Below are 12177 nucleotides of genomic sequence, written 5' to 3'. Positions count from 1 at the left end.
TTCCTGAACCCTAAGCAGGACTTCTGACAGACATTTAACAATACCAGGCTAGCTATTTTCCAAGTCTTCAGGGTTTATGCTAAAAAAATAGTCACCTACTAGCTCTTGTATCATAAAGAGAAATGAGCACATGTATCCTATTAGTGTTCTTAGATTTCTGCAAGGAAACAAGTTTGCTTATTTAAAACTTTTTATGTAATAATTTTAAATACTTTTTAAATTTAAAAAACAGTCAGGAGTGACTCCCAATCTTGTGAAATAACATTGTGTTGAAGAGAGAGAGTAGCTTTGGAAAATCAGAAAGTTAAGAAAAAAATGCTGCACAGCACTGTTTGTTGTAAAAAGGGCGCAAGACACAAGACAGCCAAAGTTTAGCAAATATATTATATGAGGAAACTAAACACAGTGTCCTAAGCCTGGACATAGACTGAATAAAGACCCTTAACTGACAGCAGAGGGCAGCCTTTAGAGCAGGCCATCACCTGTGCAAATCTGCAACCACGTGTTTCCACCAATTTTTCAAATTCGTTTTCAAATAAAAGCTCTTAACTTTCTCCCGATGGCTTTAAATTAAAATGAAAGCTCCTCTTTTGCTCAAGTTGAAAAGATAATATATATACACCCACACGCTGAAGCATGCGGGCAGCTGTACCTGGCATCTATGTAACCAACAGGAAGAGAGTTGGAAGGCAAAATTCAACCATCAGAATTACATCAATGTGAAGTTTGCAGTCTTCTCACAACATTTTCTTTACATTAGTGAGGCTCAGTGAGTGTGTCCTTTGATGGCACCTTCTCCACATTTAGGACAGGCAGGTCAGCTGACACTGGCAGACAGTGCAGCTGTAGCCCCTTCTAATGCTGGAAGCTAACAGTATGCCTTTTGCACAGCACACATAGCCAGACATCTGCAAATTGGTGCAGTCATTCAATTAATTACTTCAAGTCCTATAACACTGGGAATTCATGATATATTTAAATTCTATTCTTTTGATATTTCATGATTATATCCCAATACAACCAAATTAGTGACATCACACTTAGCTTGGAACCAAAACATTAAATAACCACTATGAAATCAATCACATGAAACTAACTTGTTCTCTTATGGTTTCTTTTATTTATTTTCCAAAGGAGCCATTCTCCACTCTCACCTGCTACTCTGCACCAAATCAGGGAATTTGCAGACTCATTTAGTTTCCCTCCCATCCTCCACTCAGGTGATCGCATGGCTAGAATACTGATGAGCACCTCGTCGGGTGTCCATTAAGCAGCTCTCTTTCTCTCCCTTAAACTTCCCACTATGACTGCTGCATCCTTCCAGCAGCTTCTCTCTTTCCAGGATTGTGCCTATAGGCCTCACAAGCAGCTGGGATCCAGACAGTGAAGGATGGGGGAATGGATCAAGAGGCATGTTGCACTGTATTAGAAGCTGAACAGGGTGGATCACAGATGCACAGAGACGAGCTTAGGATGTTGGACTAAAGTTCAAGCCACAGTCATAATTTATGGTTTAGATCCTCTACCAAGGGGAGTGACAAAGTTTGAACACATGGCCCTGCAATAAGCAACAATTTATGCTTGAATAATCCAGTGATTTCAAACCAGGGCTACTTTTTTACCTGCCCAGCAAGGGGGAAGATTGTAAGAAAGCACGGTTAATTTTTAAAAATGACTATTTTTTGGAACAGATGATTGTAAAAGAAAAAGTCTTCTGCTCTGCAGCATCAGTTCAATACAATCAAGTGGATGACAAGTTTAGTGCAGTTCCTCTGTTCAACTGACCAGCCATAATCCAGTTCAGAGTTATGAAAATTTCAAAAAACCCACACTGACATTAAGTGATTGACTTGGGGGAAGGGCTGTTAAGCATAAAGGAATAATGTTAGATTAAACCTTAGTTCCCATGTTGAATGTTGAATTACTCTCACCTTCCTTTACATAAACCAAAAGGCACTGAAAAAAGTCCTACATGATGTAAAGCCACATGAGGATTCATAAAAACAGCATCAATTGAATTATTGGACTGTGGATGAAAGTTATTATCGATCCCATCACACCAAACACAAAGAGCAGCTGGAGTGGATCAGAAATGTGATGACCATCCTGAGAAAAAATCTATGCTTATTTTTAAAATGAGTCATCTAGGAGGTATAGTGTGAGCCATCAGTTGTCATACATAAATCACCGTTTACAATTTAATGTCTTTTCTACAGAGTTGGCTCTTTTTTGGACTGCCTAATTTATTTGTGTAAACCCCATATTGACATATCTCCCTTTTTTTACACTGAAAACTGTGTAACATGGGATCTGGGACAGCACTTAGTAAATAATAAACAGCAAAGAAGCTGCATCAGGCAGCAAATTAATCAGCAGAAAACAATAAACAGAAAAAAGCACTAAAGCTAAATAAACTATGAAGGATCCCCATTTATGGTAAAATGGGTCCTGAGCAAAATTAGGGAATCAGTGTTTCAGTCAGGCAGCTTGGTCAAAGTAAATACTTTATAAAGGTAAATATGGAGATTAAAGATACTATATCTGCTAAAGATGAATTAAGTCTGATCTTATCTGTGGTCTATGTCAAAACAAACAGTCATATGTAAACTCATACGCCTATCGAGTTTGCCATGATGGCTTGTGATGACTGGCAGAGGGAGCAAGTCTGTATTTTCCAGCATACTTCCTCTCTGTAGCTCACCAATGAATTCAAAATCACACATTATATTTTGTAATACATTAAAACTGAGAAAAGCTTTAAAACCAATGTTGAGTGGGCTTTTGTCACCTCTGAAGTATTTTGATGGCAGCTAACGGTCGTCTTTCAACGCTACCAAGACTCCAGTCATCTAAAGGCAAAGTAAGTGCTCATTCAGTTGATGTTTGAGCAGATCTGAAATCATCTCCTAATAATCTATCACTAAACTGCTCCACACTCACAAGGTGAAATACAGTCTTGGTTTTACTAAGCATGTTAATTCAACAATTAGCTGGATTAAACGACAACAGTGTCTTTGAAGAGTATTTCAGGCCAGTGTAATTGTATTAGTCTGACATTTCAGTTCAAGAATCTGGTTTCTTTGCTTAAAAGAATGAAAGCTAGCCATTGTGCCTCAAATTACATTTTTTAAAATTAAATTTAAAAATTTGGTGCTGAAATTGAAATCATGTTTTCTCTGTGCCGGTCCAGCTTGCGTGGGGACTCAAACTGCAAACAAATGTGTAGGCACACTCATGTCGTCATTATTATACAGACGCTATAGCATATCTCTCTTGGCTACAAAGAAAAAGAACAAAGGCCATTCAGCTAATGAGTTATTGAAGTCAGCCAAAGATCAATTTCATTAACATTTTGGCATAGCTCAAGGAAAGTTGCAAAGCAGCATTAAAGCACACAAGTGATATCAAGTGAGCAGTTCCAACCCATCTAAAGGCCATTAGGGGATAAGTGACAAAAAGTGTCTGTATATAACCAGAATGTGTGGATTTGTTTTACATCACTTGCCTCCACGATGCTGTACATTTAAAAACATTTAGGCCTACATAAAATCTCCCTTCATCCTGCGTCCCACACTAAAAATATTCGAAATAACCATGCGACTATAAACACTTGTTATAATGACAGGACTGGCTGACTCCCACTGATGAGCAAATGGTAATCAGCGCTCTTTTGACTCTGTCTAATTTCCTCTTCTCCCTCTACCCATGGGTGCCCCCGTCCAACTTTTTCTCTGTCTGACACTCACTCACCAGGTTGAAGTCATAGCTACTGTGACTCATGGTGACATGTTATCCGTGTAGGAGTGCAAGGGACACAGGTAATGACATCTAGCGTTGCCTACTGAGTAACAGCAAAGCGCACAACAGCACGTGTGAACATTAAGCTTATTTTCTTGAAATATATAATGTAAAGCAGGAAATTTACCTCCCACACATCGCGCCTGTTGTCTTCTTTCACAACAGTTTGTTCTGTGTTCAGTTGCAAGGTCACCTCGTAACACTCTTGAATATCTGCGAGGAAAAGAAAACTATAATAAGCATTTTTTTCCCTTTACTTGGACCACAACAAACATTACAGCAAAAGACTTTCTTTTTTTTACTTTGTCATCTCTACATCTTTGTAAGTTCTCAGTCGTCTAACTGCTTTGGGTGCGTTAAAGAATCCGCCGATCAATCACCGGCACTTGGGGAGAAGTCTGTTTTTTGTCCTCAAGGGTACAGTTGGTAAAAATGTGGGGGTGGGAGTCGTCTGTTTACATGGAAGCTATGTCTCCATATTTGCAAGTGTTCTTCTTATCTTCTTGCTGAACTACATGACTCAGGTACTGACTAAGTACATCATCAAGTCTGTGTCTAACATTATAATTTATCATACTACCTGACAAGAGTGTGTCACAAAAAAAGAAAGAAAAACATCCTGCACGTTGTTATTTGTCAGTGTCACAGATCACTTACACGACACGTGATTTTAAGATCTCTTTGCTTTGAAACTCGGTTTTACGCCAAGACTTCTACACATATTAACTCTAGCTGACTGATGGGAGAATTTATAAACTTTTGCATTAGCAAATTTGGCCACTTCAACACATGAGCATCAGAAAGGGAAAAAAACAACTCGATATCACAGCAAAGCATGTAACCCTGGCCCACCATGTGGATGTCATGCTTTGCTTCTCCTAAGTGTGAAATAGACACGCATGCAGAAGTTGCAGTACCAGGATGCTTTACTGTTATGTTGGGTTGGGAAAAAAATATGCGATTTAACTGAATTTGAATCTGTTATGGTTGCTGGACTGTGAGTGAGTGTTGTATAAACTGACGATCTACTGGGATTCCCCACACAACCATCTCTCGGGTGGTCATCTTTACTGAGAAAATATCAAGTGAGCAGCAGTTCTCTGCCAAAGGTCAGAGGAGAATGGTCAGAGCTGACAAGTAATTCAAGAAACTCCTGGTTACAACCAAGACAACGCTAATATAGTTATTATTCAAGGATAGAGTAACCATGGTAACCATCTTTGATTAGCATGTACTAACATGACAGCTAAACATAAAGAACAGCTAATAATAACGACACCGTAAAGCCACCAGTGGTGCTAATAAAAGAACTTAGGAGCATTAATGTCTATATCAGATTTTCCCCGGAGCCACACGAGTTCTTTTTTCTAGGGATCCCCCAAAACTACATGCATGGGCGGGGCTAATCAAGCATTTGCCATTAATTGTTAGGCAGCATGAAATTCAATCAAAAGTGAGTAAGTCTCAGCGCACTCTTTAACTCCTCCTCCCTTCTTCTGAAGTCTTCTCATCACTTCTTGGCCCATGTCCCACGGTCAGCTGCTGAGTGGCAGCCGTTTGACAAGAATGCGCTGAGACAATTTTGCTGATGCCAAGTGAGCGCCTGGTTACTGCAGTGTTGACATAAAGAGGTTGCAGAAGAGTTCATCAACTTCGCACAGTTCACTGTCAGGACAAAAATGGGCTGCAAAACACTTTGAAGGTGAAACGTTTTAAACATGTCTTTCAAGAATGTGCACCTCTTATTGAAACGGGGACTCAAAGTCTATGTGCATGTGTGAGACGGAGAGACAAGAGTCAGTATGTCCCAACAAGACGCTGTAAGAACAAAAGTGTAAGAATGGAGCATGTGACTCATCACTGTGTCTGAATGTGGAGGAGTGAAGCCATGTGTGGGCAGAGCAGTTTGATGACCAGCTGACTAAAGAGCAGCCTCACTTACACAAACTCTTATGCACATGCAGACACGCAAACATGCTGTGGGCCTACCTGCAATAACCTAATTCCATATAGATGCAAATATCCACAGTCGCGCAAATGAGCCTCCTTACTTTACCTCATTATTTTCTACACATATTGTAGTACGCCACACTGTCACTGTGTTTATTATCTCTCTGTGTTATATAAGCATCCCAATAGTGAATGGATACAGTGCATGCAACATAACTAAAACGTCCTCAGCTTAATTCCAGCTGAGAAACCGACTGCTTTACACCCCGCCTCTGACTGCTTGTTTTCCAGTCTTCCAGGTCACTGTCCAATAAAAGAAAAAAAACGCCTAAAGACAATCATTTGAAGAAAAAAAAGGTATCCTCATATCCCCACACAGAGTAGTTGCTGAAAATTTATTGTTACTGATGGTTGAGCAAAATTTTTATTTAAAAGTGACTTCTCTCTACCTGAAAAGTCTAAATCCAATACAAGATCAACTCTTATAGTAAAGAATTTTGCTTTGCATCTGTGTCTGCTGGTCTGGGTGTTTTAGAAACTGCTGATCTACGAAGATTTTTGTGCACAGCTATCTCTAGGGTTTATAGTCCGAAACGGGGAAAATATCCAGCGAGCTGCAGTTCTCTGGGTGAAAGTGCCTTGTTTATGTCAGAGGTCAAACGAGAATTGTCAGACTCCTTGGAGCCGCTAGAAAGACAACAATAACTCAAACAAAACTTGTTACAAACAAGGTATGCAGAACTGCACCTCTGAACACACAACATGTTGAACCTTGAAGTAGATACAACAGCAGAGGATCACAGCTGGGGCCACTCCTGTCAGCTACAAAGAAACAGAAAAGAATATTGGAAAATGTTGCTGGGTGAGAATTTGTCATAAACAACACGTCTTGTATCAGTGGTATCCTCCTAACCTGAACATAACAAAGCACAATCGGCTTCCACGGTCATCAGGTTTCAATTCATTGCGATGTGGTGGAACAGGAGACTGACATCATGTATGTATGGTCAATATGGACCAAAAGCTCTGATAGATGTTCCCCAACCTTGTTGAACCTTGTGAGTTCTGAAGGCAAAAGGGAGTCCAACCTGGTACTATCAAGGTATACCCCAATAAAGCATCTGGTTAGTGTGAGCTACTGCTGTACTCAAAAAATATTCAAGCCCAAAAAGGGCATGAATATTTTCCATGTCAATTTTCCAATTAATTTTATACATCAGTGTAATGTAAAACATAAAATTCAATGGAATCTGTTCTGATCTAAATATGTTTCTTAATGAATATTTATATGACTGAATAAAACTATTCATTTCTGTTGCGTTTTATTCAAAATAGATGTTTATGAAGGTAAAGAATCATTTGTTGACTTTATATAGCAGGCAGCTATGCCACTTTCTACCTTTTAGCTGTATAAAGCTAATCTAAAGATGGAATTTAGGAAGTGAAGCTAAAGATAGTCATCAGCTTAAATTCAAACTGAAGACTACCACCTGACCTTTGACCTAACCTCACAGAGACATTGGACACCACAGGCTGCCATGCACAAGCTAGGATAGACTATTACTGTGAGCTGTAAAAGGCCTACTTGTTCATGCACTTGTATATTATTCTCACACAATCTTTGACAAAAACACACACAATCGTTTTATTTTGAAGACGCCTCATGACATAAAATAACCAAATATCTAAGCAGCAGGTCGTGTACAGATCTACTGTGACACAAAAACCCAAACAAACATAAATTACTCAAGGCAAAAGTCTAAATTTTATAGGGTTATCAAATGTCACTTCCTGAGCAGTACTCAGCTTTCTAACATATTCGCTCATCTTTCTTTCCAGTACTGTCTCTCACACATTCATGTTTTTTTCTTCCCTTGAAGATACAGCCACAGTACCTTTAACTAATAGACAGACTGTGTGCCAAACTGCACAGAAACAGCTTAAGTGTTAATTAATATTAAAAAAAAAAAGAAGTGTAACTCCACTTGTGTTCCTGCTCCAGTTCTACAGAGCTAGATAGATGCTGAAGTACTGAAACCACAACTTTACTGACATCTGCACACAGGATTTTAGGAGTTGCAGGTATAGGACAATCAGGTGACACGGGAATATCAGGCTGCTTATTTACAAATATCAAATAGTTTGAAGTTATTGTGTATTAATACTTTTGGATTTCAACATTAAAATGTATACAAATGCTAAATGGAGTCAATTACTTTTTAAATAAAGTCAAATCTGAAACGTAAAACTAATGCAAAGCCATCACTATACATCTTACTGAGGAGCTTAGATTACAGGAAGTCTCTGCGCCAGGTGGAAGAAGATCCGAGAGACTGAGCCGCCAGTATTGCTTAATATTTTTCCTGACTACTGATCCTGTCAATGACACAGATCCGGCAAAGATGCATGGTTTAAAGCAATCATCTGGTTCATCTAGCTTAACAAAGGCTCTCAGAAGAATTCCCTTTTTTTATCAACAGCTTTTACTTGCCTTGTTTGCTGAGGTTGCTGCTTTTACGATTGAGAGACAGACAGACAGCAAAGGCATGCCCTGCTTTATGACAGTAGTAACATTGTTTCTCTGGCTTTGGACTTGGTGGACCACCTTTAGCTTATTGGGGCTAAAATGCAGCATTTTTCTACCTATGCTCACAGTTGGATCTTTCACATTTACTCACACAAATACTCTTGTAGGTCAAGGCAAATTTCTGCAGCAGAACTTTAGCCTGCTGTAGGGTGGTTACATTTTATTCATTCAAATGTAGCACAATCTGCTCTGAGACACAGCTCTCGAACTGTTCAAACAACATCAGCTCACTTAGTGTCTGAAAGCCAGTAACTTTTCTTGGTACATCCCATCTGTCAAAGCAAACTTAAAAATTGTTTGAAAAGAGGTTCTCTTCATTTTACAAGAGAGCAGCCTCGGGTACCAACTCTGGTACCTTTAAATTTGTCGTATATGATGCTATCTTCAGTTGAGGGAGCTGCACAAGCCTCTTGTGCCTTATCAACCAGCTTGTAGTGAAACGGAAGAGACCAAAGATACTTTGGCTAATGCAAAGCAACAGCAATGGAAGCACAAAAATGAAAGAAGGTCTCTGCTTCAGTTTCCTGAAACCGAAGGAATAGACCAATAGTCTTACTCACAATGAAGAAGAGAGATGAGGAACAACAGAAGGACCAGTAGTACCTTCTTGACTTTGTTAAGGAGGCACAGAAAATGGCTCAATGTTACTCTTTTGACACTAACTCAAGCTGGAGGATCCTAATATTCTAAAACTCAATTTCCCTCTGGGATTAATAAAGTTTCTCTGATTCTGATTCTAATAGCAGCCTTCAAGCTTACGGCAGTTTAATTTGAACTCAAGCTCATCTTTACATGTATTGTCTTTTGCCTCAATTTTAAGATGGGCTAGGTGCATTAAAGCATAAATAAACTTTAAACAAAGGTGAACAATCAAGAGAAAATGAGGCCCGAGGCCCCTGCTGAGACCCTGAGGTCAGCAGCAGCTTCACCGGCCTCCTCCCCCACCCTTTCTAAGGAGCAAACCATTCTGTCCACCATTAGGAACAGCAGACTTAAACTCTTTTTCTCTAGTGCATTCTTTCTAATGGTCGACAAGGGACAACTGGTTGCAGATATCAGCTTGAATGGGTACATTCTAAGAGAAAATAGCTATGCTGCTGCCTTGATTGAAAACCTCAGCGAGTCCTTTTATAGTTTTGACATAGTTTATGATTATGGTAGATGGTTAAGGCCAAAACACTCAACTTGAGGCTTCAAAATGTAGGAGCACAAACTAACGAATGTCCACCTGTCTATGTATTTAAGAAAAGTACCGGTAAGTTCAGCCTTGATTAAATCTTGAAAAATATTAGTTTAGTTAAGTTTTGCAGGCCATGCTTCAGCTGCATCTTGGACACCTGGCTTGTTTTCACACAGCTAACACTTCTAATTACATCACTCATCTATTTTTGGCAGAGTTAACAAGTGAGAGAAAGGTGCTCAATCACATCTTGAAGTGTTCTGAGTTCAGGATTCACAGGCACACTTCGTACAGGGCTTTCGCTTTTTTCCACTTCAGTGACCTTCCAAACAAAGTTAAAAAAGAAATCGTTGAACTGTTCCAACCCTCACAGACCACATAAATTCCTGACCATAAAACACAACACACAATCCAGACCAGAAGTCTCTTTCACAGGACCGATTTCTGGGTCTATTTTGGGGCGTCTGGTCGAAAGCTTTTTTTGTCACAGTTTAAGGGGGTTTTCCCGCATTTCCCCCCTCATCCACAGTCCTCCAAAATATCTGCATGCATGATCGGTGCATTACAGGCCTCTTCTTTTTGTCATGTACCTATTTAATTAGACTGACATCATCTCTGTACTTCCTGCCTGGTTGAATCACAAACAAAAAAAGACAGTGCCCCTGGTTCTTTACATGATGATGAGCAACCCACTGCTCACCAGAGCAACACATTGACAGAAAACTAGGTCACAGTTTTAAGGCAGGGCAAACAATTCCCTCCCTTGTCGCTGTTTAAATGAAATATTCCCCAGGAATTTAGGCTCCACTGTAATTGAAAGTGTGTCGGCCTGTATGTTTGCCCCAACTCACAGCGAGCAGCACCCCGTGCTCCCCACTGTATGTTTGTACGTTGGAACAAAAGGGTAGATGCGCAGTTAAGGCAACCTTTGTTTGTGACTGTGCAGCCATGCTGAGATCCAAATGGATGAACGCTGAACCTTCCCACGGGACGTGCAACACCTCTTTACTTCCCGCAGAGTATCAAAGTTAAGGAAACTGTAAAGACAGAATACTTTACTATGCATCAATTTCTTTACAGTCTGAAAATGGCAGATTTTCAGACTCAGGTCTTTCATCTCTTCTGAACAACACAGTCCCTGCTCCAGAAAATTTCATCCCACCATTAGACTAAATGGCCCATATGAACCAGTTCACATGGCCCTGAGCATGTGAAGGCAAACACAACAGGAGCGGATAAGAGGATGAGTAATGTTTATACTGCACTGTATTCCTATTAGTGCTATGAACCGGCTGCTCTTCCACTCCGCCTGCACTGATGAGAACCACATGTTGAATGAGGGGCCAGTCTTCTTCAACCATTCACCTGAGACACAGCGACCAGACGGCTCTTCTTCTTCTTCTACCCTCACACATTGTGCAGATGGTCCAGAGAGCCAGGACGGCCTGGAAGAGGCTCGCAGGGGAGCCTAGAGCAATTTATTTTCCTGTCGGCCTCAGGCTCGGCCCTGATTGAACATTCTTTGCGAGGAATGTTTGGAATCCAGAAAGCTAATCCTCTCCGAGTCTCCCTCACCTCAACAAATAATAAAATACATTAGATCTGATTTCAGGTTGATTACATTAAAAAACAGTGCATGGTCAAATGTCCACTAATACCTGGAGAAATGGTCAGTAACCACATGGGGTTTTTTGGTGACTTTCTCTCTCAACTTTAGGGGGATTTTTTAACAAGTTAACCAAGTTCAATAGCTTTGGTTAGCATTCTAACAAAAGGGTGACATCTATCCAGTACAAAGTAACACATTACTGTAATCACATTACCATTTATGGTAGCGTGGAATGGTAGCAGCACAACTGTAAAGTGCAAACTGCATTCAGGACAGAAGTAGTTTCATTATGTCGTTCAGTTCATAATAATTTAAAGAGCTTGGAAAGAAAGTGACTGGATTTCTTTAAGTTTCGTGAAGATGCTTCTACAGTTTCAACAACCAAATGGTGGAGAGTCCCAGGTAAACCCTACTTGGCGTTGTCTCTTAAGAGGGTCGTTGAACTACTGTTGATCATGTGACTCATCACATGAGCCAAGGTGCAGGAAAAGAACCAAAAAAGCTGATGTTGCTAGCACAACATTAGCTCTTTGCAAACATCTGCACAGACAACATGCTAATCCAAAGGTAGAGAAGAACCCTGAATGATACTAAACCTCCACCCAGCGGCTACAGGCTGATCTTCAGTAGGGAACAAAACGAGTAAAGAGCACTAAGGCTTGCAACATTGTAGCCTCGATGCAAACCAGTGGTGTCATTAATATAAAGCCACTAAACTGTGCAATCAACAGTTATTTCATTGTGATGAAAAAACCCCAAGTGCATTTTTAAGCCTGCACCAAAGTGCAAGAAACTTTTAATCCCTAAACTCAGTGAGTATGGATAAAAAAATCTTTTGAGACTCAAGAAAACATCAGTATCTACAGACAATTTCAGAGGTTATCGTCATAGCATTTCATACATATATGCAACATTAAATAAGATTATGATTAATTTATGATGTATGCACTTAGTCGGTTACAATTCATACATTTTCTTAAGTTGGACTGTTTTAATAACGTCTAACAGCCCAACACATTACAGCACAAGAACATTTGACTCTAAAGCATGATA

General features: G+C 39.9%; 1 protein-coding gene across 3 annotated transcripts in view; it reads right to left on the bottom strand.

Moving 5' to 3' along the window:
- dlg3 (discs, large homolog 3 (Drosophila)) overlaps positions 1-12177 on the bottom strand; it is an 80734-nt gene that overhangs the window by 65152 nt on the left and 3405 nt on the right. For all 3 annotated transcript variants that reach the window (XM_014334314.2, XM_014334310.2, XM_042221100.1), the window contains one exon: positions 3926-4011. In XM_014334314.2, coding sequence (XP_014189800.1) covers positions 3926-4011 — 86 coding nt within the window. The remainder of the gene's footprint in view (positions 1-3925; positions 4012-12177) is intronic.

This window comes from Haplochromis burtoni, unplaced genomic scaffold (genome assembly GCF_018398535.1).
Source record: "Haplochromis burtoni strain Fernald_Lab_line unplaced genomic scaffold, NCSU_Asbu1 Contig_4, whole genome shotgun sequence".
Taxonomy (NCBI): Eukaryota; Metazoa; Chordata; class Actinopteri; order Cichliformes; family Cichlidae; genus Haplochromis; species Haplochromis burtoni.
Note: the sequence above shows the minus strand (reverse complement) of the source record. Positions and strands in the feature narration are given on the sequence as shown.